Source organism: Amphiura filiformis, chromosome 10 (genome assembly GCF_039555335.1).
Source record: "Amphiura filiformis chromosome 10, Afil_fr2py, whole genome shotgun sequence".
Classification (NCBI taxonomy): domain Eukaryota; kingdom Metazoa; phylum Echinodermata; class Ophiuroidea; order Amphilepidida; family Amphiuridae; genus Amphiura; species Amphiura filiformis.
Genome location: NC_092637.1, coordinates 13823353 through 13851072, shown reverse-complemented (window position 1 = coordinate 13851072; position 27720 = coordinate 13823353). Strand labels below are relative to the sequence as shown.

The following is a 27720-nucleotide window of genomic DNA, read 5'->3' as shown; positions in this document are numbered from 1 at the left end:
CCTTTGATTCACATACTGTTTTTCTTGATCTCACAGCTAGTGCATAATTTGATTCGCGTTGTGTAAGCCACATGATTATGGCCACAATGTTTGAATGTTCTCAAGAATCACATTTTTGAAGAAAAAAACATTTTAGAGGAAAAAGACCTTTCAGCTGCAATGTAAATCTGTGAATCAAGCAATGTCTGAATTATGAGCTTTGCTGTAATGATGCAAGTAGTACTATATGAAAACAGGCTTGATCAATTCTCTTGTTAAAATCTATCAAAACTCAAATAAACAAAATAAAACAATGAAAATATCTAAAAAGCGTATGGTCAAAGTAGCCTGATTGAACAGATTCATCAGGATCGGTATAGTAAACTGGTTAACAAAGTTCCTTGTATCTGATCCAGAAAGTTCACTTACTTGTGTACGTTTCAACAACACCTGTTGTCTTTATCAACACTTGATTGGTAGTGACTGCTACTGACAACCACCATGAACAGAGATGAAGGACAGTACCAACTATCTCACATATATGATGACTTTCTGAAACAGGGACCTAAAAAATCCCTTGGAGGAAAATCAACTGGCAACTCTAAGATCAACGCTGGAACTACTTCTAGCGCCGGTTGTCAGTAGCAGTCACTACCAATCAAGTGTTGATAAAGACAACAGGTGTTGTTGAAACGTACACAAGTAAGTGAACTTTCTGGATCAGATACAAGGAACTTTGTTAACCGGTCAAAGTAGCCATTTCATTTGCTTTCAAGCAAGTACATTGATCACAAAAGTGTCTGGGTAAGTAACCAAAAAGAATAAGACTAATATTTTTGAGTTGGTATTATAAATTTAGAAGCTCAAAACCTTTCGGGAAACAACAGCTGCTTGATTATTTATCAATTTTGGCAAAATAATAATTATCGTGTATAAAATAATAAAGATGTACCATATGCTAACATTTACAGCAGTCTGTCAACAAGATCTGCCAATGGTATTATTTACAGTAAAATTTTCATTTGAAAGAGCTGTATGCGATCCAACCGTGAATGCACAACCTTGGATACTTAATGAAAATACTATAAATCATGAGTGAGTTGACAAGGTTGGATTCACTTCTGTGGTACGCCTATCCCAATGTGTATGCAGACAATCGTCATGCTGTTGGCAGCCATATTCGTTTAAATGAAATTTCTACTATAGTTTAAAATTTGCAGCAAAATAAGTGACAATTTATATCAACAGTTTTATGGAAAAATTTCAAGACCAAGAACATCACCTGCAATCCAAATCTGAATTAAAATCTATAATCAGAAGCAGCAGACAGACACCACTGAAGGACCTTGCCGAATACTATAATAAACCCTAACCATACCGTAATCACAGGTGTGGTAGGTATCCTATAGTTATTTGGAATTCATTATTTGTGCCAAATTTTACACACAAAAAACACGACATACTGCCTTGATTTTGATCAAAATAAGGAAATTTTACATCGGCCTATATTATTACAAAATCATTTTTTTAGATAATTTGATTTTTGGAGAAAAAAATCCCTCTTCCATTTTAAAACCCATCCATACACCCGAGTCTGAAAATGCATCCCATCTCGGCCACAAACCACTACCTTTCCCAACCAACTATAATGTTACTTCTATTCTAATAAGCTTGACAGTCTTCAACAATCCCTTACTGGATGATTTAAGTATTTTGTACTTACCTGAATAGGTCTTATTTTCCAACAGAAAATGTCCTTACAGATGACATTTACATAATTCTGGGTCACCTTGTGAAACAATAATTTTGCTCACATACTAGCTAAAGAGAAATAATCCACTGTTCAATTCAGGATGGATTGTTTTACTATGACATTCTTATGAGCTGTACAGTACCTATTTGACCGCTGATGTAGCTGACTACCTCAAGATTGTCTGTCGCAATCATTTTTACAATAACCATCATTCTCCTATGAAAGTTGAAACTCTGGCTGAGTGCCAAGTACAAATTAATGTGATGCTGATCTTGGTTCAAGGCGGAAGGGTTTAACAAATAGTTATATCCTTGTGACATGTCATGTGAAATGAGTAAAAACTGTTATCCTTTTTTTTCAACTTTTTTTTTTCAATTTTACAAACTATCAAATGGTGAAAACCAATCAAAACTTTGGACTTACCCAAGATATACTTTTATATTAGCAAAAAAGTCAATAAATAATTCTTCATTTGATCTCCCAAATATCAGTTAAACTAACCAAACTTATTTTCCCCCATCATCTCACATTTGCAAAGTCACACAGATTAAATATCCTTAAGCCCTTCAACCTTGCACCTACGATAAGTTTGGTATGATGAAACATAAATATGGGATGACTTCAAACCCCAATTATTGGTAGACTGCCGGCTGGCGCCCTACTTGCATTCCATTGTTCCGAGCAAAAGACACAGGGCCCAACTGCCAGTTCTGCCAGGGTGCCGGCGGTCAACCATCAGTTGAGTTTTGAAGGCATCCCTCAAAAAAAGGTTTGACAGTTTTGATGAAACACAATGCTTCCTGAAAATAAGATTTTTAAAATCTTATTCTAACAATAGTACATGTATAGTATTTAACACAAAGAAATTAGATGGGGAGAATTTGGATCCCATGTAGCCCCATACCAAAATGCTACATGGGAAATCTGCCATTGGATTGTCATTCATGGAGACCAAAATTGTGTACCTCCAGCATTTGTCTACAATAATTGAGCTATTCCAGTTTAAATCCATACACCCCCTATGGAAGTCATGACCTTAATCTTCCACATGGGGAGTGTGAATTTCAAATGGGGTTACCTGAATGGGTGACTCCATTTGAAATCTACACCCCTGGGTGGGAGATTAAAGTCATGTCTTCCACAGTGTATGGCTTTCAACTGGAATAGCCCATTGAATGATAAGTGGCATGATAGAGCATGTGATATAGAATCACACACATTACTCAAAAAGGTACGCTATTTTTTCCTCTAGATGTGCAACAAGCAAACGGACAGGTTGAGTCCCAGCAGTTCTTCCAATCTAATTCAAATATATTTGATTTGTTGATGTTACATATTTCTACACAGCTGAATACTTTTATATGCTGCAATGGCACAATCATCGTCTGTCCTTCCTAGAATCCCGCGACTGTAAGAAACAACAAAAAAAGGGGGGAAAATTAATGTGTAAGTATAATGGCTGTTGACATAATAGGCTTACAAATTAATGCACTGTTTCAGTGCATCATTTTAAAAGTACTCTATTGATAACCAATATAAGTGCAAGGGAATTACCAAGTTTGGACATGGAAGTGATCAATATAATTAAAATTTCATATCACAGAATTGAGACAATGCATACAGACTGAGATGTTATTTTCCGGGAAGGGGGGGCTCAATTTGAACTGATAACCATTTTGGGGGGGAAACAGGGACTTCTGAACTGAAATTTCAACATATTTTTGGGGTCTATTGAAGTAAAACTGGGTCAAATTTATAGGATGTGAAGCTAAGAAATGCCAAATTTTTGGAAAAAAACTGGAGCATGATCTCCAAATTTCGGTTTTCGGAACTTCCAAAGAGCTTGAATAAGGGACCGCACATGCCTTTACCACCTTCACATTTAAGTGTATCCCCCTAATTTCCAAATGTGGGTTTTCAGAACTGCCTGAGAGCCTAAAAAAGGGACCCTTGACCGCCGCATATACCCTTACCACCTTCACATGTGAGTGCTACCCCTCCATAATATATGACTTTTTTTTTCTTCCTCATAATATATAAAATTTTGGGATCTGCAGTATAGACCACTTGACATCACTGTTTATCGACAAAGGCGAGGGACTCGTCTATCGATATGCTCGAACGAGCCGCTACACTGTTCAATGGCTTACTTGTATTGTATGAAATGTGGTAGGCGATTTAAAATGCACATGCCCTTAGCAGACTACGATGCGTACGCACACTGCAGGGCAAGGAACAATGTAAATTGTCATAATGCGCGCGCATACTGCCGGGCAATGACGGCACATGCCAAGTGGTCTATATTTAGGGTAGGTCGGGTTACTCCTATCAAACATTTTTTAGGCCTTAGCGACCATTATCTTACATCTCTTGCTCTGGAACCTGTTGTACCTCTGCTCCTGTCTGGCCTTCTGTCTCTTGAATCTTTGGTGGACTGTGTATAACAAGAGAAAAGAAGAATCTGGCATCAACCACAGCTCAAAACATAGCCAAAATGTTTACTTGGTCTGAAAGTGACTCTAGGTCACCTTGCAATCTAAAATTTGATTCGCCTCAAGTTCAATAGAGATATAAGTGTGCATTTTGCTGGTCACAGCGTCGCATTGCACACAGAGCATACACAGTTTGTTAGTGAACCGTGCTATGTAAGCCCGATTAGCAGTGGCTCCAGAGTTTGGAATACTTGTCGAGTCACGATTTATGACAATGTGAATCAGCATTGTAACCATCCAGAGTGTCATCTCTCATTATTATGTACTCTCAGGTCAAGTATGATACCCACCCAAAGAGATTATACACAATGAGTACCAACTCAAAATTGCCGTGTGTGTAATGCTATGGTAAATCCACTATAGAGATTAGACCCAAAGAGAACTTACTCCAAATTTCCCAGTGTATAATGCTATGGTAAATTCACCATAGAGACTATACCCAAAGAGAACTAACTCCAAATTGTTCAGTGTATAATGCTATGGTAAATCCACCATAGAGATTATACCCAAAGAGTACCAACTCAAAAGTTGCCCTGTATGTAACGCTATGGTAAATTCCCCATAGAGATATACCCAAAGAGTATCCACTCAAAATTGCCCATTGTCTTGTCCATAACGTTATGGTAAATCCACCGTAGAGAATATACCCAAAGAGTACAAACTCAAAATTGCCCTGTGTGTAATGCTACGGTAAATCCACCATAGCTATTATACCTAAAGAGTACAAACTCAAAATTGCCCTGTATGTAAATCTGCCATAGAGATCATACCCAAAGAGTACCAACTCAAAGTTGTCCTGTGTGTAAAGCTATGGTAAATCCACCATAGAGATTATACCCAAAGAGTACAACAGACTCAGAATTGCCTGTGTGTAATGATATGGTAAATCCGTCATTTTGGTTTGTCGCTCACGGAGGACAAAATAATTATTATGTACCTCGGGCATTTTTTGGCAAAAGCCTGAAATTGAACAACAATTTTTGTCGCTAAAGCTTGAGCGTTACAAATGTTTAGTTGTACCTCACTGGTACCCACTACCCACCTTCCTATCATCCTTCCTGCTTGTATGCCTATCATCTGATCTGCTGCCATGCCCACTTGACGACTCTTTTCTGGACGACGTCGTCTTTGCTTTACTACCGCTGCTTCCTCTCTTATCTTCCTTATCATGCTTTTTCTCCTTTTCTCCTTCAAATTTATCATGTTTCCACTGTGGACTGCTGCGTCCTCGATAAGTCCCTGTTGAAGACCAAAAACAATAATTAGGCACCGCAGACAAATTTAGTTTCATCTTAGGATCCACCACTCGTGCTGCTTCTGAAGCACCTCGATACTAGTCTTTAATGACTTTAAAGCCATCACTTGCAAAAAAAATATGTGGAAGTGAGAGTCTTACTGTGTAGTGCGTATTGAGTGACCTAGGGGAAAATTGGACCCTAATTGTAAGACTATCCATTGTGCTCAAGGTGAAATTTACACCTACTCATCGTCATTGGGCAGGAAAAATCTCCTGTGTTTGTGGCCCCTGAACATATCTAAAAAAAACTGCCAACCAGTTACTTCCGGGATTTTGCTTTAAATATGTTCAGGGGCCAATGACACATAGGAGGTTTTTCCTGCCCAACGACCTCATGTTACTCTCTATTTTCCTGGGAAACAACAATTCTGAATGTGTGGCTTTAATGACAGAATGTCATTGGGCAATACATTATACAAAGATTAAATATTATCACAATTAACAACATTCAATTTATTATATTTCATAAATTACATGGATCAACCAAGCAATGGTCAGTTGAAAGAATTTCGCTCCATGCCTTATGAATATTAATCCCGGGGGTGCCAAGTAACTACTTTGTTCATTTTCTCTCCTTTTTTTCCTTTCCGATAGCCAAAAACCATGTTTAGTGTTAGGATTAATAGCCAAAGGCTAACAAACAAATCAGTGAAATTCCAATTCTAAGTTCTTTTCCTCTGACAGAATTGTGCATGTGTCATCAGTTGGCAACAGAAAGTGTACACATCTTCCTCTTACATATATATGTATTCTGAATTGCCTATTAAAATGCAATGTCAACATGACATGATGCAAGTCACAAATTCCACATCTTTTGCGTGTCAATGGACTATTCCTGTTGAAATCCATACAAACAATATGGAAAACATGACCTAATGTCTCCCACACAGAGGGTGTAGAGTTCAAATGAGTCACTCATTCAGATAACCTCATTTGAAATTCACACTCCCTGTGTGGAAGAGATAAAGATCACACAGATGGTGTAGATTTCAAGTGGAGTCACCCATTCAGGTAAACCCATTTGAAACTCGCACTCCCTGATTAAAATTGTGTATTATTATGGATTTTACAAGTCAAGTACATATCTCACCTCGTCCTCTTCCTATACTACCACGGAATCCCCCTCGTACTCCTGATCCTCGAAAAGCACCCCGGAATGCGCCACCACGCCCTCTTAGAAAGATACTGCCTCTCCCTCTGAAACCAACGCCACGCCCTCTTCCTCTTAACCCACCACGGCCTCGGGTTGTCAGGCCAAAGCTGCTTTCTCCTTCCCTATCATCATGCTGAAAAAGATGGGGAAAATAGAGTGTAGGATATTAATTAACTTGACCTTGAATTGAAGTGAATAATATTATAGCAATTTTAATACACTACACCAAACCCATGGACTTATGCACGTCATTACAGATTGTTGTTGACCACTGAAGACCCAAGTATTCCATAAACCATGTAACTCAGCCTTTATTATTGTAACTAGAGGACTTGCAGCTATACTATAGCAGCACAGCACCCTAACACAACAAAACTTTGCAGCCAGGAATAACTCCCCAATTTGTCAATCCCTTTGACACTTGATTACGACATTGTGATTTTGAAATAATTACTGTTGAAGTGGTTATTTTTGTGTGTGAAAATTTTCGCCCTATTGACGATTAATACCCATTTCACTTGTTTTTAAATTCATGATTTTAAGTTTTCTTAGCTAGACCTATACATAAAAAGAACATATTTGCACGTTTTTGTTTTCGCGGTAGCTGCACTGAGCGCAAAAATTTATGTATTGCCAAAATTTCCACTTTTACAGTAGGTGCAAAACACTATTGGCAAATTGCAATCTGACTTAACAATAACATTTATATACTTTACCTCAAGTTTGGTAGTGACGTAGGTGCGTATTTTGCTGGTCGCAGTATCGGGTCGCGCACACTGACCTAATCCTGTTTGTCGCCAAACTTGCGGTGCAACCACGTAAAAGCACCGACGTCACTACCGAACTCAAGGCGGTATTACAGTATAGATACATACCTCAAAATACCCAGGTCCTTTAGGAACAGACTTCGGATCCTCGATCCACTGAGCCCTCTGTAATTCCTCTACTTCCTTCTTGAAATCAGGTAGCTCAGTCCGTTCTTCCACCTCTCGTCTGTCCCTCCTCTCTCTCTTGCCTGGACTTAACCCAAGACGTTCTCGTACTGGTCTACGGTGGTCGGCAGACGTCATTCGCAGCTTGGAGTCTTTCTCAGTTTTCTTCGTGACGGCTCTTCGGGAAGACACAGTCGTGTCTATCCTCCCAGCTTTGAGTTGCTTCCTTCTAGATTCCAAGTCATGCCGTAAATCACGGGGATTCTTGGGTTCAACTTTGCGCTCCATCACAGCTAATCTTTCCTCTAGATCCGATTGAAGGTCCGACAGCCGAATCGGCGGCGAACGTTCACGCAGCAGGTCCATCTCTCTTCTCAGCTCCAACTCACGCTGGAGGTCCTTTGTGCGACTGATTTCAAAGTTCTCTAAAGTTGTGAGTAGATCAAGGGATGAGGCTCCTTGGAATCTACTGCTCAAAGTCTGTGGAGTATCTAAGGTAAGATCCCTGAATTTCTCCTTTCGGACTTCAAAATCTTTCCTTGCAAGCAGCTCCAGATAATCTCTGTGCAGATCCCTATCGGAAACAGCCGGACCGGGAAGTTGCTTTCCCGGCATGACGGCAACGACTCTCTTTTCTTCAAACGGCATTGGCTGGTTGTCGGGGTCATCTGTAATAGGTCGCATTTGGATCTCGGGTCGATTGAATATTCCGCCGCGTCCTTCATCTTTGCGGCGAGGTACAATTACCAGACTTGGATCAAAGACTGGTGAGTGCTGCTTTCGTTGCGATTCTCTATCCTGATGCGATTTATCCGTCGAGCTGTCCTTCCTATGATGGCTCTTCTGCGATGACTCGTACCCATCACGACTAGAACTTGCATGGTTGCTATGACTGCTCCTATCTCGGCCACTCCTTTCTTTCTTTTCGGAGTATTTGTCGTCATCGCGTCGCCCACGATCCACGTTGTTGCTTTCCCGCCTGTCTCTGTCGTGTCGATCTTGCCGCGCATCATCTTTATACTTCCTGCCATCTCGTTCTGGGCTTCTGTAGTTATCCGGTGATGATTTTGTGTATTTGGCATCTTTGGATCTTCTTCGATCAGATGAGGTTCCATTTCTTTGATGATCGCGACTTTCACGTCTCGGAGGACTGTATGACTTGCCACTAGCTTGGTAGTTATCATTGTAGGAATCTTTGCGAGCTGGTTCTTCGTAGTCGCGCGACTCTTGGCGACTCTCTTTGTATCTCTCGGGACTTCTGTCATTTCCTCTGTACTCACCACCTGACTGACGGCTCTTATCGTACGATGCACTTGCTCTAGGGCTATTTCGCGAATAGTCGCCTTTCCCTTGCGCTTGTGGCTTCGTCAGCTCCGGTGATCTTGCTTCTATTGCTCGTAAACGGGCATCGAGATCTCGTGGTTCATCGCGTCTATCGTCATACTGCTGCCCTCGACGTCTATCCGGCGAATATGACCGATCTCTGTTCACAACTACGTAGGTAGGAACTTGTGACTCTTTTGGTTTCTGATAGTAATCTGGTGACTGGTCGCGATAATTTCGGGGACTACTTCGACCGGATACAGCCTGCTCTTGGTACGCCGGTGAGCGAGACCGTCTGGTGTACGATGTCCCGCTTGTCTGGCCACGAGTGGTTGGAGTAAATGATCGGGACCGGCGCCCTCCATACTTGGCCTGCCTTGGCTGTGGTGTCAGTGATCTGCGACGTTGTGCCTTGGGTGGAGGGGAATCCCTGGAGTAGCGCCTTGCAGGTGGTGACCTATTCGAGACTCCTCTTGATCGGGAACGAGAGCGAGATCTTGTACTTGGTGACCTGTACCGGGTAATCGTTAGAAGAAGCAGCATACATTAATGACTCAAATTAACAGGTTGTACCGCATGAACATGAAAATGGACAGCATCAGGGATCAATACAGTGTGCAACTTTGTGCACAATCACACCTTTCAATATCTTTGTCTCCATGCGTTACATGCAGACGATTATAAATAACATTGATATATCAGGTGTTGTGCTCCCGGAGTGCAACTTGTTGACCGGATCTCAAATTTGCTTGGTGAACGATCATAGTGACTATGTAATTTCATTATAATGATACCATTCAAAATAAAACTGCATTCTTCCACCATATCTTCCACACCTGTCATACACTTCACTTCTGGATGATTTCAAACTATATGTACCACTCAAATTGGATAGAATAGCATGGAGACAGAAAATATGAGTAGAACTGGTTGGTAATCATCAGATGTGGCAGAGGCAGCAAGGCAAGTCAAACTGCTACCGGTGCAGCACTGTAATGAACATATAGCTATCCAGTATTAATTTTCCAATTACACTTCTCAACAGGTTCTAAACCTAGGTTGCCCATTCCTGTTTCCACATTTCTTTTCTTTCCATCATATAGGACTATTCAGTGCCTTCCTGATCTTATTCTAGGCCTTCCGGATCTTGTTGGTATCAAAAGGCTTCACTACCCCCAAAGCATAGCTGAGGATTGGCTGCTTTCTTTCTGCAGGTATCTATTATGGATGTGTATTTCCATGGCTTTTTAGCTTTCATTTTGTAAGTTACATCTTCCATCCTACTGCAGGGAAGCATCCAAGCCATCTTTGTAATTGCATGATAGGTTTGACTACTGAGGCACAAGTTTGTCCAGGGCGAGACTCGCTGTAGTTCAGTTGGATGAGCTTTAGACCAGAAATCTTCTATCCCCATCCTATTAATTGTTACATGTAGCTTTCAATTCTGATTTCAATATTCCCTTTTTAGCCTTGAACTTTTTTCTTCACACCTTCTGTCTACTACAGCGAAGCATCTAGGCCATATTTGTACCCTAATGATGTTGTTTGACCGCTGAGGCATTTGTAGAGGATGCGACTAGCTGTAGGTCACATAGTGCAGTTGGTTGAAAATTTGGAGAGCACTGTTTCTATCGACCACCATCCAATAAGCTTTCAATTTTTCTTTATATAGCTTTTGATTTTTCCCTTTTCAGCATTCAATTTTTCTTTTTTTAGCTTTCATTTTTTCTTTTTATATCTTACATCCTACTGAAGCGATGCATCTAGACCATATTTGTAACTTCATGTTACATTTGACTGCCGAGGCATTTGTAGAGGACATGACTTGATGTAGATCCTTGTAGTACAGTTGGATGAGCTTTAGAAGTAAATTTTGAGTGCAATGGTCTGATCCCCATCTCTGTTAGCTTTACATTTTTTCCTTGAAGGTTTCATTTTTTCTAATTTTAGCTTTCAAGTTTCTCTTCACATCTTCCGCATACTGCAGTGAAGCTTCTAGGTCATCTTTGTAACTTAATGTATGCTGTGTTTGGCTGCTGAGTCACTTGTAGATGATGTGACTTGCTGTAGTTTTGTCTGGTACAGTTGGATGACATCTTGACCAAAAATCTTAAGTGCACCGGTTTGACTCCCATCCTATTAGCTTTACATTTTTTTCCTTGTATTGTAGCTTCAACTATCCTTCTTACACTTTGCCCCTACTACAATAAAGCACCTAGGCCATTTCAATCAGCCTAATCACAAAGCTCCCGTGGCCAAGTGGTTAAGGCACAGGGTTCGATTCCCGGGCAGAATCACTTTTGCTGCTTTTCTCCTTTATCAATTTGCGACGGCGAACCTGGTGAAAAATTACGTTTATTCATCTAGGCCATCTTTGCAAGGCAATGAATCTTGTGTTTGGCTGCTGAGGCATGTTATAGGCTGTGACTCGCTGTAGTTCCACATGGTGCAGTTGGTTCAATCTTAGTAGGTATTTGATTTCTTTTGAGCCACGATTTTTTTATGTGTTTTCAGAATTTTGGAATTAATCTGTATTAACCCATTATCAGCTTGGCTTATTAGGTATTGATTGTCTGCAGCACTTGTTTAAATTTTCTCTTTGATGACTGGGGTGACATGTTGTTTGAGCGAGAAAAAAAGTTTGTTTTTTCTTTTCTCCATCTTCCTTTTCTTAGACTTTGGTTGTGACCCGACAATTTCCGTCTCCATTCCGTTTGAAACTCCTCACATATATTGTTTCATCTCCATTTGGAATTTGGTGTACAATCTTCTGTTTTTACCATTGTTCTGTGCTATCTTTTTCACTATGTTCCTGTTACTACACATAGTAAAATGAAGTTGAAACTTCACCATGTAATTGGTAACCATTGACTTGCATTTCTTCTTGTGTTTTTGACTTCACCTTTCTTGTTCACTTCGATCAATACACAGACAGTATCCGACTATTGTTGTGGTTATGTACAAGTGCTGACAAACCAGTTTCCATTCATGTCATCAGACATGTCCCCTCTACATACAATTCCAGAATATGCGCACAGATGTACAGTATTTCCCATCACCTGTCCCCTTTGCGTGACGTCTGTCCAACCAAATACCCTCTGAATCTTCATCTGAATCTTCATCTGACCTGCCATACTATTTGGTGATTTCATTTGACAGTGTCCTATAATCTACTGATATCGAATAAGATGTCCATTTCTTCTTCCCATCCTGTACCATTTTCCCTTGTTGTGTTGTACCTTTACTGAATTGTCCTCCACAACATGAACAGATCTGTTTAGATGAAGCTCTCTCTAGAATGTCTTCCAATGTCAAAAATTACATACCGGTACATTTGTTTAGCTCATTGTTGGTTTAAGAACACACTTTCTTCCACAGGTGAGTCACTTCTGTTCCCTAATGCACACAATTCATCTCTCCATTTCCTCCTCCTACCATCATTCTTTTTTATTCCGCTGATGGTGATCCTTACCGTCTTTTTGTGTGGATATCATCGGCAAGGTGCTGGACTTGTGGTACTTTGATGCTTGTCTATGCTGAAAAACATATTCAAGTCTTCCACTTATTCCATTTTGTTTCTAAAAAATGCAAATGTTTCATAACGAATTCTGTGGGTCGGAGCCACTTCACTTCCAGTTGATATCATCTCATGGTCGGGTGAAAACAAGTCGTTGATTCAAATCTTGTTGTTGATACCGTCATTGGTATTGTATTGTGTAGATTTCAATTGCAAACAGTCAGTGGAATCAAACAAGTTTCTAAGTCTGCAGAGAGGAAGTTACTTATTTGATTTACCATTAAATTATACTGACGAACTTAAAATTAAAATCCATGGCCGAGTGTTGGTTTTTCCAGAATTGATTTTCACTCCAAGTTGGAAGTGAACAGCATCGCTATGTAGCCTCCTTCACAGCAGGTTTCTGACATTCACAACAAACCGTGAGCCATGTGCAGTGTGGGCCTGATACTAGAAATAGCCCAGATGTGGCACAAGGGGGCACGGTGGCTCAGTGGTTCTGACCTTGGACTCATAATCTGAGAGCTTGCTCGGCGTATGCGTGGGTTCGATTCCCGTCCCACCACCGTGTTGCGCCCTTGGGCAAGGCGCTTTGCCTCGCTTGCCTCACCCCACCCAGGTGCAATGGGAAGCTGTTAGGGGTAGTCACAGTCGTTGTACTGATGGACCCTGCGCCACTTGTAGGTTGCAAACGTGGTTCCGACATATTCTAATGACGGCGGAATAAATGTAAAGCGCTTAGAGGCTGTTTACGGCATAAATTAAGCGCTATATAAATGTCTACATTTATTTTTTTATTTTTTTTATGTGGGACCGACAGAATTCAGGTAATGCCACTGATTCTACACATTTCTCTGAATGATTTTATATAGCGCTTGCATGATGGTTATGACTACAATTCAGTAACTTTCTCTGATTTCCTTCAAGCATGGTAGCAAGGCTAATCTATTTAAAATGTGTAGTTTGTTTGAAGCATGTGCAGCTGCATGAGGAGGATGATGATGACGGCAATGTTTGAAGAGGTGAAAAAGCACTATACTAAGCGTTGTCAGTACAGATCTAAATGCTTGGGAGTACTTTTATAATCCATGGAGTGATGTCAAGTCTATGCAGATACACAATAGCTACAATTACCCACAAGAAGCTGAATTTATTACATTTCAGATACACATGTAACTGTTGTGTGCTAAAAAGACAACTTTTTGACAGCTTCAGCATAACTCTCAGCAGGAAAGGAACACTATTTTTAGCAACAATATTTGTAGTTTTTCAAACTTAACGGCAACATACAATGTAACTAACTGATCACCTTTTGGGGGTACAGTGTAAATGATACAACAATAGTGTCATACAGACAATAGTAGTTACAGCATCAAGCTTGCACAACTTCCCTTCCTTCCACACTCCTTTGTCAGATCTACAAAATGTAGATGTCAAACATGGTGTACAATTTCATCACATTTTAAATTATGAAACAGGTTAACTATTGTTCTAACTTTATGTCTTGTACCCAGAAATCTATCCACCGAAAGAAGATCAAAGTATTCTGCCAACACCACCTCTTGATACACAGGTACAAAAACTCCACTTTGTTATAAAGTAAACCACGTTGTTCACAATTTGGCTGTTCATTTTTGCTTTGATTTAAGGAGAGCAGAGTTAAAGATCAACTGAAAATCCTGGACCATAATATTAGCTCCTTATAATGCTGATAACAGTACGGTAATACAATAATGCGCAAATATTTAGTCTTCTTGCTCTCTCCACCAAACACACTCCTTGGAAGTCCACCTGCAACCTTATCCACTCAAGACCTGATTTAATTAGACCTCCTAATGAAGTTCTATTTCCCAGACGATAATGTGCAGACAAATACGAAGAAGACAATCCGATGTCAGATGCAAACTAACTAGATTGTAAACAATTCAGGATACAGATTATACTCAATTAGTCTCTGGAGATCTGTCACTGGAGTGCTAATGCAGGATCGAGTGATCATCATCAGGTTCATGCTTTATAGGCTTGTTCAGACAGCAGCTTGCTCGTGTGAACAGCGTAACTTGGAGGTAGTGTGAGGTCATCATTTAACATTAGATACTTGTCCACACAGCCCCTTCTCATGGTCGTTAAACTCCAAGCACTCCGTAGTAGCTGCAGCGATCACTTCGTATCAGTGCGCTACCACAGACATTTCTTGTTGGTAAATCTTTTGTGTTAAGCTCCATGTTTGTTATCGCCATACATGTTCAGATGGGTGCTACCAATAAGCTTCCTCAGAAGTAACTTAGTGTTAGCCCAACACAAACTTAATTCTAAGCCAGTCTGAACAAGCCGTATGTCCTGTCCTAAACTGCATCTCTGGTGCGATTCCCTGTAGTGACATCAGTTGGCAGTTTTTTCTCCCAGTGGTTTCTACGATTTCCTCCTGCATGCTAAAATCAGACGTCTCCCCATAATCCTGCCCCATCTCGTCTAACCTACATATACTATGATTGGGGCCGACTTCATTCTTGTCTCATCTACAAGTCTTGTTATAGTCTGTTCAGTTTGCCTTCCAAATGAGATTCCAATGTTGTCTTGCATATCTGTTTGAGGCTAGTCTGTTTATAGGAGCTTCCTCTCCTCTTTCTCCTACATATAGATGGGAATAAAAAATGGACACTTCTCACATTGTAGTTTTCTCACCCATCAACCACACAAGTCTGAAATTTCAATAAATTTGTATCATGTAGGGTTACACAGTTCCAGAAAAAAGATGGGCCTTGAAGTGCAGAGAGGTCTTGTCTTATTGGTGTCTACAGATTGTTGGTGCTCAATTTGTACATCAAGTTAACACACAGCTCTTCATAGTTTACAGCTTGCCTGAAAACTTCATCTTACTTGGTTAGTCTCTGCGAAGAAATCAATTTTGGTCAAACTGGTTATGTGATGGTTGCCTACCCATGGCTTGGTTCAGTTAAGTTCAGTTCAATTTGGTTTAGTCTATACATGATGTCTGTCTTTGATGCTAATTAAGCTGCTGTTCAAATTTTCTTCATATGATTTCTTTCCTTCATTGATCATCATTCTCTTCACCTGATGCCTTCATTTATCTGCTAAGCTTTGAAATGGGTATGTAGGATAAGCTGATGACAGTGTGTTCAGTTTATGGAAGTTCATGTTGGTTACTACAACACTTGTAGTTACTGGTGGTCGTATGACATTGATTATAATCGTATCTACTAGTAGCTTATGCAGGATAGGCTGGTCACAGTGGTGTTGGCATACCTTGTGATTCCCTCTCAATGCAAATAAAACTCAAAAGTTCTACTTTTAAACCCTTGAATATGTGTAGATTAGATGATCAGTAGCCTGGTAATACTCTTTCTGAAATGTTGATGGTTCCACAATTTGTTTGATTGTATGAAGAAGTAGAGCTGCCATCTTGGTGTACCAACATGCATTCTTCCCCAGTACCATCCGGATGTGGAATGCCCTTTCAGCTTCATTGATCACCGCTCCATCCTGTGAGGCATTCAGGGAAGGCCTGGCCAACATCCTCATTGGAGATTTTAACCGCATTGTACTTGTACAGCACCATCATCTATTTCCTGCACCTTTTTTGTGTTTTTTGCACCGCACTTGCACCATGGATGTGATATTAATACTCAACCACAAAGAAGAAGGATTCTGGTACTAGGGTATCCAAGCAGTCGAACACCTTAACACAAATCAGGTGCATGTGGTACTCATAAAGCTGTGTGTATTCAATTTGACGACACCCTTCTCAGAATCACCTAAATCAGTGGTATACTGCACCACTGATTTATTTTGTGGGTCAAGCATGGCTGCATGTTTAATTGGTCCCCGCATATTACTTGTTTAGTGGATTCACCGTGTAGTATTCATACACTCATATTGTGAAGCTCTCTGGATTCAATTAGAGACCCTCCTCTCAGGGAAACTCTATTCCACAAATTTCCTCGACACATTTATGTGTATACATTGTACCTCCATTATGGAGGGTGGTCTTGATGAAGACCATGATCAGGATACGCTATATAATGAAGCAATGGCTTCATTGTAAACAATAGTTGCTTCTTACTTGCAGCTCTGCTTACAAGCTCACATCTGAGAAAAACAATTTCAAAAGTAATATTAGTAAACTACTAAAGACAACGCTGAATGAAGACACCGTGATGGCGTCGCAAGCTACGTCTTTGCTCAACTCAGGCTCTGAAAAGGTAACTTTTTAAGCTTATGTCAATATGACAGAGTCCAATATCAGTCTACATGCTGCTACTAAAGACAACTTTATGCAGTTCTCTTGTTACCCCAACCATGTTGGATTTATTCTATGTTTATATTGTGCACCAAACAAGGCTTTGTTTTTAAAGTCTGCCCTTAGTACCCTTCCCACTCTCTACTGGACTCATTCCAGTATGTTTACTCAAATCAAGCATTTCTGGATAAAGAAATACACTTGTAAGAAATGGTGGGAAATCCAACCAAGTTGGAGGAAAATTGATCTCTCTTGCCAGGAAATAACACATATTTTCCAGACCTGGGAGTGACTAAATATCAATGATCCTTCCATAATTTCAGTACCGTACTTACTGGCCTTAAAGGCTCTCACCAATTCACGGGTACCTGAATTCTCACCCGTTCTTGGCCTACCCGGGTCAAAATTCATGGGTCAAAGTACCCGAAAAACACGCACACAGATTAGTTCCAATAATTGGAACTCACGGCTCCGACCGTGAGTTCCAAGGAGCTATGTGTATGTGCCGCAGCGATTTAACGTGCATTCATCACCATTCACATATGTGACTCCTCGCCACAACTGAGCCCGGATGTCGCCAGTGCCACTATTGAGATATGCTCCATCGAACTTAACAATAAACAACAGGAAAGAAAGGATTTATTGACTGTTTTATTGATTTTCACTACTTAAATGTCAAGTACTATAGACATGATATACATCATTTTAAAGCTAATTTCAAGCAGAATATTTTGGTTGAATATCTCAAAAATGATGATTGGCGACATCCGGGCTCAGTTGTGGCGAGGAGTCACATATGTACATAGTCGTGGAGTGGACTTTTCGCTGCTCATAAAAATCGCTCCAAAATTGTCTTTTTAAATATTTCTTTGGACAAAGCATAGAATAAGTTTAGCAATCACAGATGACATACATCAGTAACACAGGTTTCTAAAGTGAGTATTTTACCAGATATACTAATGCAAACTTGCCAAAACAAAAACCTGGAGGCACCCTACGGGCAAGGCTCCCGCTGGACCCGAATTCTTGCGTCCAGATGCATTTTTGTATTGCTGGACGCAATGTTCAACAAATTTCATCAACCCGTTGCGTCCAGTCGGACGCAAGTTGATTCAGCCCAAAAATGAGTGATTGTAAGCTTACCAACTTCATCATCATAAAAATCACGAAAATTATGTTGACTGATCACTCCTAATTCTCCTAATAAAGCTTAATTAATATTCATAACCAATGGACCAATCAGTAAACGAGTTATTGACCTTTCACATTTAACCACTCCCATTTTGCAACACTTCCGGGTCACCAGAAAATTCTTACGGCAGCGCGCGAGACGTGATAAGCTTTTGCAAAAACACGAGAGCAAAAATACAACTTTCTAAACTATCGTACATTGTCAGCAAGTTTGCATTCACGTAATTTGTTATTGACAATAATATTTACATAAATCTTTAAAATCTCATCAGGAATCTGAAAGGAAATAGTCAAATATTTGCATCAAACTGCGATGTAATGCGATGCAATACTGGCAATCGGGGGCTTTGTAAAATTGTATTCCCTGTTGCCCAACACATAAAATATACATGTACGGACGCACATTTCCCGATCAGGTTTTACAGTTGTGCGTCCGACCGGACGCAGAGTTTTTGAAGGCTAGCGGGAGGCTGCCTTGCCTACGGGAGTACCGTACCTACAACTTGAGAACAAGTCCTCAAACGTTCAAAATTTGTAGTTACTACAACTAGCACAAAGATAAAAGTTAAAAATTAAAAATTAGGCCCTTCAAAGTTGGATGAAGTTGAGCAGTTTAATTTCTTTTGCTTAGTATTGAACAGCTAGCAAAGCATACTAATTCAATGTGTCCCTGCCTGTTCAATAGAAGCAATTTAAGTACCGTAATTAAAATGTACGTATACATACATGTACAACTTTATCCAACTTTCAAAAGCATTTTTTGTAGTGTTTCTCCGGTTTCCAACCTTGAATAACAAGTAATATAGGGCCTATAACTTCTTTTTTTTCCCTTCAATTTTTGTAAAAAAAGTTACACGTAAGCTTTGTCATCTATGCTGATTTTTTTCTTTAAGGCCAAATAAAAAAATAAACATGTTTCACATCCCCTCCCGCTTCCTTTTTGAGGTTTCCTCAAATATATTTTTATTTTTTGAAATTCAGTTGGGAAGTCTAGGAAGATTGGAATTTGGGATGCATTCTATAGCCTTGTTAAGATACAAGAAACACTTTAGGAAGGTTTTATGATCATTAGAGGGGGTGTAACTCTTAGAACAACAAATAAAAAAAGGGCCTCCTCCTTTTTCCAGGCATTATTGTAGGCACCGGAGTTTCAAGCGATTTAAAAGCGGCAAAATCGCGCCGGTTTTTTATAAAGCGAAAATGAGCGAAAATTCAAGTCAAAAAGCGAAAATCGTTTTCCACCACTTTTGTATCCATTGATGAAGTCACACCCAATTCGAGGTAAATCAAGTATGCGGAATTCTGCACCTATTTCACACGTGCTAGTCCGATGTTTTTCTCTCCATGAAGTTGATACATTATGTGAACAATGCAAATTTTATGTGAAAAGCTACTACTGTACTGTACAATAAACATTTTAACAAGCCTGGAAACAAGCAGGCGCCGAGCGATTTTTACCCTACGGTTACCGAGTTTTGACGCCTGGATCCAACCAGAATTACACGCCCAGGCGCCAGAGAAAATCTGAATTTTGCGCCCGGTTTATATGACCATTATTGCTCCATTTTGACAAGTTCAGTGCCAGGAAATGACCCAGTAAAACTTCGTCAGGCAAGCTCATTTCCACTCAAAATATTGGCCATTTCCAATGTATTTTCAACAAAATGCAGTGCCAAATCTTATCTTTTACCTAATATTTTGCCAATTTTCCTTGATATTTGCCTTCAGGACTCATAATTTTGGCAGTATTTTGCCTTGTTTTCTAGTTAGGTGATCACGATGATCGCGATCATGAAGGCGGCCATCTTGAATTTTGCTGATGTGTTTCTAGATATTGTTTTTCCTAGAATCATGAAAAAAAGACAAAACAAAACAAAACAAAACGAAACGAAACGAAAATAAAATAAATAAAAATTAAATTAAATAAATTTAAAAAAAATAAATAAATAAAATAAAATAAAATAAAATAAAATAAAATAAAATAAAATAAAATAAAATAAAATAAAATAAAATAAAATAAAATAAAATAAAATAAAATAAAATAAAATAAAATAAAAGTCTGTTCAGATAACATCTCAGGTGAGCATCGACAGCTAAAGAAATAACAAAAATAAGCATTTTGATACTTTCAGAAAAACGACTCCTGGCTCTTTAAAAGCGGCTCCTGGTTAAGCTAGAAAATTACAGGACCAGGAGCCGCTTTTCCAAATGTTTGGCTCCTGGTTCAGACCGACTTATTTCCAGGCCTGCATTTTAATGCATAACTGTACTTTTTTGGCGTCCAAATGTTGTTTTTGTCATGAACTGATTCGTATCACGCGTGCGTTCTGTGACTTATAAACATTTAATGCATAACTGTACTTTTTTGGCGTCCAAATGTTGTTTTTGTCATGAACTGATTCGTATCTCGCGTGCGTTCTGTGACTTATATCCTACCCTTCTTCACTCAATCAATTATGCATATGATTAATGACGTCACTCATACATACGATCGATGTAAAGAATTAACTACCACACATGGTAACACGTCATGGAAAAAATCGGACATTTGCATATCACGGAAGGGCTTCCGGGGAGGATATTTTGCTGGTCTGGACTCACGTAAACAGTAAATATTGGTGAATTTACATTGAAAAGTAGTGTGTTTGGCAAAATTCTCAAAATTCACGATGGACCACCAAAATCGCGATGGACCCCCAAAATTTTTTGCGCTTTTCGCGCGATCGCGCAAAACTCCGGTACCTACATTAGGTCACATGTCATGAATTGGTCATCTTTTGTGTAACATAATGTTAAATGATAAAAATATCACCAATTTTGATTCACTTCAACACAACTTTTAATGAATACATTTTAGACCATTATAAGTATATATTTCTGGAAAGCTCATATTACAAGGATGCCAAATCAACAAAGTATAACATCATAATACAGGGTGGGTAAGAAATATACAGGGTGGAAGATCAACAAAATTAGCATCTTTCTTGTCATGGTAAACCCCATATTTTCTTTTTCTGAAAGTTATGTAGCTCAAAATAAATATGGATTCAGAAAGACATTGCATGGGCCCTTCAAACAAATTAGGAAGAAAAACTTTGGTATCTCTTGCGTTAAACATACAGGGTGGTCAAAAATTGTAAAATAATTTTAGAATTTGTATGACATTATCAATTAAAACTTTTTTCCTCCATGTCTGGCACTAAAACTAATAGCATAATTGAATTCCTCATCAAATTTCCTTAAAAAAATATGTGTACTTTTGAATAAGCAGGGTGTCTCAGGCAAGAGATAGGCCATTTAGAAATGTCGGAGCATTACGTGTACACTTTGTACAGTAACATATAGGGAAAACGGTCTTAATTAGCATTTAATTAAGCAATTAATTAGTTACATCTTTTGTTACAGTTGATCTACTATGAGGTAGATCTACAGTCCAGGATGATATATGTGCAATTTGTGGTCCATGCTAATTGTACTTTTTCAGATACAAAGGTTTGAAGTTTGCCATATTTTCACAATTTTGTGTACAATCCTATGGGGCTCACCCGCCCCGGCTCACCCGCCCCGGCCCCTCCATTGACACATGTTACATATTGAAGTATAACTCTCAAAGTAGTTGTCCAATTGACTTGGGGTTTTTTGTATTTGATAAAGAACATAATTATCTACAAAATGACACCAAACTTTCTACAATAGGTATTATACTTTTAGAATAAACCAAGCTTGAAGTGCGAAGAAAGCGTTTTTCATGTTACGGCCCCTCCATTTTTGGGTGACCTATTTGTGACATGCGACCATTATTGTATATGCTAAAACAGCTCTAAGCATGGGTATTTACACCAATTTTGCGATAAAAAACAGAAAATAAAAAGTCCCCTCTTTCTCCTTTTTTTCAAAAACCCGGACGTGAAACATGTTTTATTTTTTACTTGGCCTAAATTGTTTTTTGAGATGAAAACTTGTTTTCAATAAAGTTGTTTTTAACCTTGTTTTTGACCCCATAATTTCCCTCATTTATCGAAGCCCTGCCAAGCTCAATACATCATGTACGGTACATTATTCATTCATTAAACCTTGACTTCAAAGTGTTTGGCAACTGTTAAGACTAAGTTTTAAAACCCGTCCTGACCTTGTCCTTGATGCAATTTAATTAGCTCCTAGCGAGGTTGGTCTGAAGGAAAAGATTGCTGTTAATAATATTATGTGAATACGGTACCACCAGCATGAACAGTAATGATCTATTTATTTAATATTTGTAATTATTAAATTAAAAATTATGATTTATATATTTTCATTTTTATAGACATATAATATACTATTATTATAGTTATACCTGTGTCGCCGGTCTCGTTGTCGTCTGGGTGATCTCGAGTGACGCCGCGGTGAACGTGGACGAGGCATGATATTATCTAGATTTAAAGAACTAGAAAAAACCTTAAAAGCTTAATTTTCAGTAAGCTTACAAATACGTGTTCAACGTTTACGATCGGTGCAGGTGTGGCGACGTAATTTCACCAGTTCGTCAAACCTTAAGTCTCCCAAAATCTAAACAACGATAGTACTAAATTGGGGCTTGGTGCCTGTTTGTGAATAAACTTGAATCACAGTGTAATTAACGATCAAATTGCATGCCAATTTTTTGCAACCAAGCTATCATTTTTTTCACGCAACCACAGCTCATGTCGCCATCTTGGAATTTCTACGTAATGACGTCATTGTTAGAATAAGTCTTAAATTCAAAAGCTTGTACGCGGAAAACAACGAAAGAAGCCTGGAAAGAAAGAACTATAAACATTGGCGTAGATTTCTTTTTGATGGGGGGGGGGGGGATGGGGTTGGCAAAAAATCTTGAAGTATAATGAATGCAGCACCTTTTGGCGTTAGAATAAGTTTATGGTACAAACACGCGCGAAGCGCGCGAAAAATTTTGCTATTTTGAAGCTAAACTGATGAAATAGGTGCAAAAGTGGAATATGGTACAAAAGTGGAATAAATGCAAAGTAGAATAAGGGACCGTTCACAAACACTTATAAGGGGGGGCCTGATGCAAAAAGGGGGGCTCTGAAAATTTTTGACCATCCTAAGAAAAAAATGACCACAAATTTTCCTGGAAAAATTGAGTTTATATGCTTTTCTATGGGGTTGACCCATAATTTTCATGTCAAAATTTTTTTTTGCATCAGCCCCCCCCTTACAAGTGTTTGTGAACGGTCCCTAAATGCGCGTGATGCGCGAAAATTTGCACTTTCGTGGCTAAAATGAGCAAATATGGGGTTAATTTGGTCAGAAAACCATTCAGGCGTCAACATTGGGGGATGATTGTATGACCATCCCCCGACAAAATATTGGGGGTAATTTATCTCCCCCTCTCCACCTCCCCGATCTACGCCTGTGCGGGCGCCTCTGGACCTAAATGATCATATTATAATTTAAACATGAAATAATGGACTGTATAATAATCATCAGCTGAGAGTGGGTTAAATATCCGAACGCCGTGCCCAAAATTACTCCACCCCTTAACTTCTCAATCTCATCAAAGCCTGTTCAGCCCTCCCACTTAATTTTTTCAGCACATATCATTCACACTTTTATCTAACATAGTGAGCATTTGAAGAACTTTTGAATATTTGAATGTTTTCGTAGGCCTACCGTGTTTTCCAATATTAGTGGAATGACAGAATTGCATGTCAAAAGTTACTCATTGAAAACGATTAGCCTAAATGATTTTGTGCCAGTGGCATTGAGGGGGCAAAGTGAATTTAGGGCAAAATCAACAAATTTTGTGCAAACATATCAAAACGTTAGGGTACCCTAGCGTCATTGATCATTTTCTTATTTCATTCCATTAACAACCGTCCACTGACATCAACAAAATTCAGACATTTTCTCAAAACAATTGTATTACTAACCCCACAACTTTGACATTATTAGTCGTATATCATGCTTCTTCATACCAAAACAATCATGAGAATGTGCTGCAATTTAAAATCGCATCGAAAACAATGTAGATGATATTGTTTACTCGCAAATAATTTTTATTCACCATCGCCTATGTATTAGAAATGCTCCGATCTGTGCCTGAGATCTGCGTTTTTCAGCTTTTCTACTGCTTTTCTATGTATTTTGACCATTTATCTCAAAACGTTACAACGTCGTGGCACCATTTGTATACCTGCTTCCTGGTATCCAATTGAAGCTTGGGATGTTTCCAAGCTTCTCATCTAATAAAGAATCTGATTTGCCAACCAAGTATCTCACTCGCTTATAGCGAAAAAAACTATAAAAGGAGTATATGAACTTCTGAAGCAAAACCCCCATATCACCTCTGCATGAACCAGGTATATTGGTCTCTCCGCAATCTGTATACAGTGCGTGCAGTGACACGGTTGGTATGCTGAGATTTCACCAAAGGTTAAGGATGGTAATCTGAGAATGCATCGAGCCATACACAGAGATTGGGTTTGACCTTGTGATCCCTATAAGCAGTGTTGGAAAGAAGTAATAAGTCGCAGTGTGCCCAGGGTCTCTCACAGCTAAAACGTTTTGATATGAATGCCGTAAAAGTGGAAATTTTCGTAATTTTGGGTTTTACTGGGGAAACAGGGGGGCAAGAGTTCTGACTGGGGGGAATTTGCCCCCCGTGGCGCCGCCACTGATGCCTAAATGCGAGCGAAGTGCGCGAAATTTAGACATTCATCGTTTGAACGGGCACAGAATCGATATGCAGAATCGGTCAATTCGGCGCCCTCCTTTAAAGGGTGGTGCCCAGGGCACGTCGCCCCCCCCCCCCCTCCCTCCGTAGCTACACCACTATTTCAAAGACCATTTCGGCATTTCAGATTTGTGCCATCACACCGCACATATTACACCGAAATGAAATAGCGATTTTCTTTTTGTGCTCATTTATTCGGCAAAGGGGACATTATCTGATAGTGAAAACTAACATTTTTCGGAAAAAATAAAAATCCACTATAGTTTGGGGGACAGGAAAATTTCCTTTCCCCCAAAACTAGCGGATTTTTATTTTACATTTAATGTATTGTTGGAGCAGACCTGCAGCTGGAGCTGTACGTAGTAGCCCAGCAAACACAACTGTTTTTAATTCACTGGTTTTGGTAAAAACGGTTTAATGACATTAAATGTCGGGTTATATAAAGGTCATGTAAACGTTGTCAAACGTTTTGTATGAAAATACACTACAAAATATTTTGTAAAATGTTTTAAAAACATTATTAAAAAACAATTTTGCATTTTTTGCAAATATTTTGTCAACACTTTTAAGTATAACATTAATATGTTATAATATTTGCAATATTAAAGTTATCGCAAAATGTTTTTGAATATTATGAAAACATTTTTATATCCTTTATATATCCTTTATAAACCCGACATTTAAACGTTTTTTAAATACCTTTTCTAACCTTTTGCGAATGATGTCGAAAACGTTTTTATGTTTCTGGGAGTTCAAGCTAGTTCAATGGGTTCAGGTTGTGCCGAGTTATTATGAGGACTTCTAGGACTTAGGCTAAAGCTCATTTTCTGTTCCCTGGCGCTAGATGGCGCTATTATTGTGGTTGCCCAAAGTCAGATGATGGTGGATGCGATATCGCTATTTTTGACGTCGCCATTGGATTAACACATAATCATGAAATCTTCACAAACAATTCTAAATTTGTTATGTGGTGTCAAAGCAAAATTATCTTACTCTAAAACCGTTGGGGTTCTGCAAAGTACCCCACTGCAAGTATGTTAATTGTCCATTTATAATCGCTAACCGTGTATTGTGAATGGGGCTGTCAGCCCTGTATCTTCGCCAGCCTCGTACGTCCGTGTTGCGTGTCCTATGCCGCCTGCCCAAAGTCAGGCTGCCCAAAGTCGTGGACTGAAATAAAAATAATTTTAGGCCAAGTAAAATAACTCATGAACTTGTCCTATTCCCCGGCCCCCAACTCAACATAAAAGTTGACAACCATGAGAGTTACCAAATCTTTCAAAGGCCCCCTTTGCAATGATTTTTCATCAAATGTAACCCCCCTTTTTCATGCAAAATCGAGGACAAAATCCCGGGGACAAAATTTGGCCAAAAAAGCTCAAAAACAACCCCTTTTTTGTAGTTCTTAATGACCAGAATTTCAAACACCCTCTTTCAATGATTAGAATTTCAAACACCCCTTATCAATGACCCCGGTCAATACTAAATATTGACATAAAATTTCTGGATTTTCTCAAGTACCCCTTTTATCCAAATTTCGCGGACAGTGCAAATTTTAGGCTATTCAGAAAATAGATGTAGGCCTACACCCCTGAAGGGGTTCGGATTTCCGGACTTTTTGTCCAGTCGTGACGGTTGGAAATCCAGACTTTTTAAGTGTCCAAAGGCGAAAAAAAAATCCAGCAGAAAAATAGTTCAAAATCAAAAATCCTCAATTTGAGAGCTCATTTACAATGATTTAGGACACTTTTTCCCGAGATTTTCCCTTCATTTAATAGGATTTATAGCTTTTTCAAGGAAGTGACATCGACATATCCGCGACAACTGGAATTCCTGTTGTTTTCAGAAAGCAGACTTGGAAATCCAGACATTTCTTTGATTGAAAATTTACTCCTCTATAGGGGTGTGCACTTATTTTCTGGAATAGCCCATTTAATGATATACATTTGTGGAAAATGTTCACAAATTTCGCTAAAACACATGATGAAAAATTGGCACTTTTCCAGAGGATTGAAGACCATCATTCATCAATAAACCAAAATGACTGAAAATCGGCACCCCGTACACCCTCATGCATTTCCAAGACCCCCGGTAAAGATACTTTTTTGTGCGCAGTAAGCCTATAATAATTATTAAAAATGAAAGGGTAAACGACAAACTTTGAAAATGTTGATTTTATTTAGTCATTACTATTTCACACACAGGTGATTTCACAGATTTTTTGAGAAAGTCAGATCCGTTTAGTCTTTCCCGGTTCACAGTGGCGACAACAGGATTTTTTTTGGGGGGGGGGCATGGGAGGGGGAAATGAATTTCAGGGGGAAATCAACCAATTTTGCGCGTAATTGCCGCAAAAAGATGAAATTTTCGTAATTTTGGATTTTTAAGGCTGACAAGGCCTTATAAGGGGGAAAACTGGGGGAGCAAGAAAAATACGGGAGGGGGCAAATTCCCCCACTTGTCTCCAGCTGCCCTAATGCCACCACTGCCGGTTCAACACATACGCACATCCCCAGAAGAGAAAAATACCAGAAGTTAGTGTATAATTGAATCTTGCCAGATGAGATGAGTAAGTGAGTATCAATTTTGATTTGCGCAAAGTCATATAGGCGCAGGATTGGTCATTGCACAAATAGCCTACAATTGCAAGAAAGCGTGAAATCTGTACAAATAGCACAAAGCCAGTTGCTTAAGCAATTTTTACAAATTGCATAAATAGCCACAGATAGTTGCAATTGATGCAATCTATGTCGGACAAATTATATAAATAGCACCAGGTGTTGCAATTTGTGTGATTTATGTCAGATGTGTGCAATTTGTACAAATAGCATAAATAGCCACAGGTGTTGCAATTTGTGCCATTTATGTCAGTCAATTGCACGAATAGCCTACAGTTGCAAGAGAGTGTGCAATTTGTACAAATAGCCACGTACGTAAGCAATTTTTACAAATTGTAGAAATAGCCACAGGTGTTGCAATTTGTGCAATTTATAAAAGCAAAGATGACAATATCTGAGTTGCTTCCAGTTACAAAACGATACACGAATTGCTAAGCTGGTCAAGCTTGCTGCTACCGACTGTACTGCTTTCAATTGCAACTTTTGAAACTG

The 27720-nt window shown here is 39.2% G+C and overlaps 1 protein-coding gene across 1 annotated transcript; it reads right to left on the bottom strand.

The window, feature by feature from the left end:
* Window positions 1-146: 146 nt before the first annotated feature.
* On the bottom strand, window positions 147-22608 carry LOC140162526 (uncharacterized). Its single transcript, XM_072185775.1, has 7 exons — window positions 22232-22608; window positions 7550-9440; window positions 6612-6807; window positions 5267-5463; window positions 4098-4166; window positions 737-3140; window positions 147-327 (listed from the first exon to the last, which is right to left on the bottom strand). Exons 1-6 carry the CDS (start codon window positions 22297-22299, stop codon window positions 3111-3113), a joined length of 2451 nt encoding a protein of 816 aa, XP_072041876.1. The 5' UTR covers window positions 22300-22608; the 3' UTR covers window positions 147-327; window positions 737-3110.
* Between the last annotated feature and the right edge of the window lie 5112 nt (window positions 22609-27720).

Coding starts and splice junctions, on each gene's coding strand:
- LOC140162526 (XM_072185775.1), bottom strand. CDS start 22,299: ATGCCTCGTCCACGTTCACCGCGGCGTCACTCGAGATCACCCAGACGA. Junction 9,441..22,231: donor CAACGAGACCGGCGACACAG/GTATAACTATAA, acceptor TACCCGGTACAG/GTCACCAAGTACAAGATCTC. Junction 6,808..7,549: donor AAGGACCTGGGTATTTTGAG/GTATGTATCTAT, acceptor CATCTTTTTCAG/CATGATGATAGGGAAGGAGA.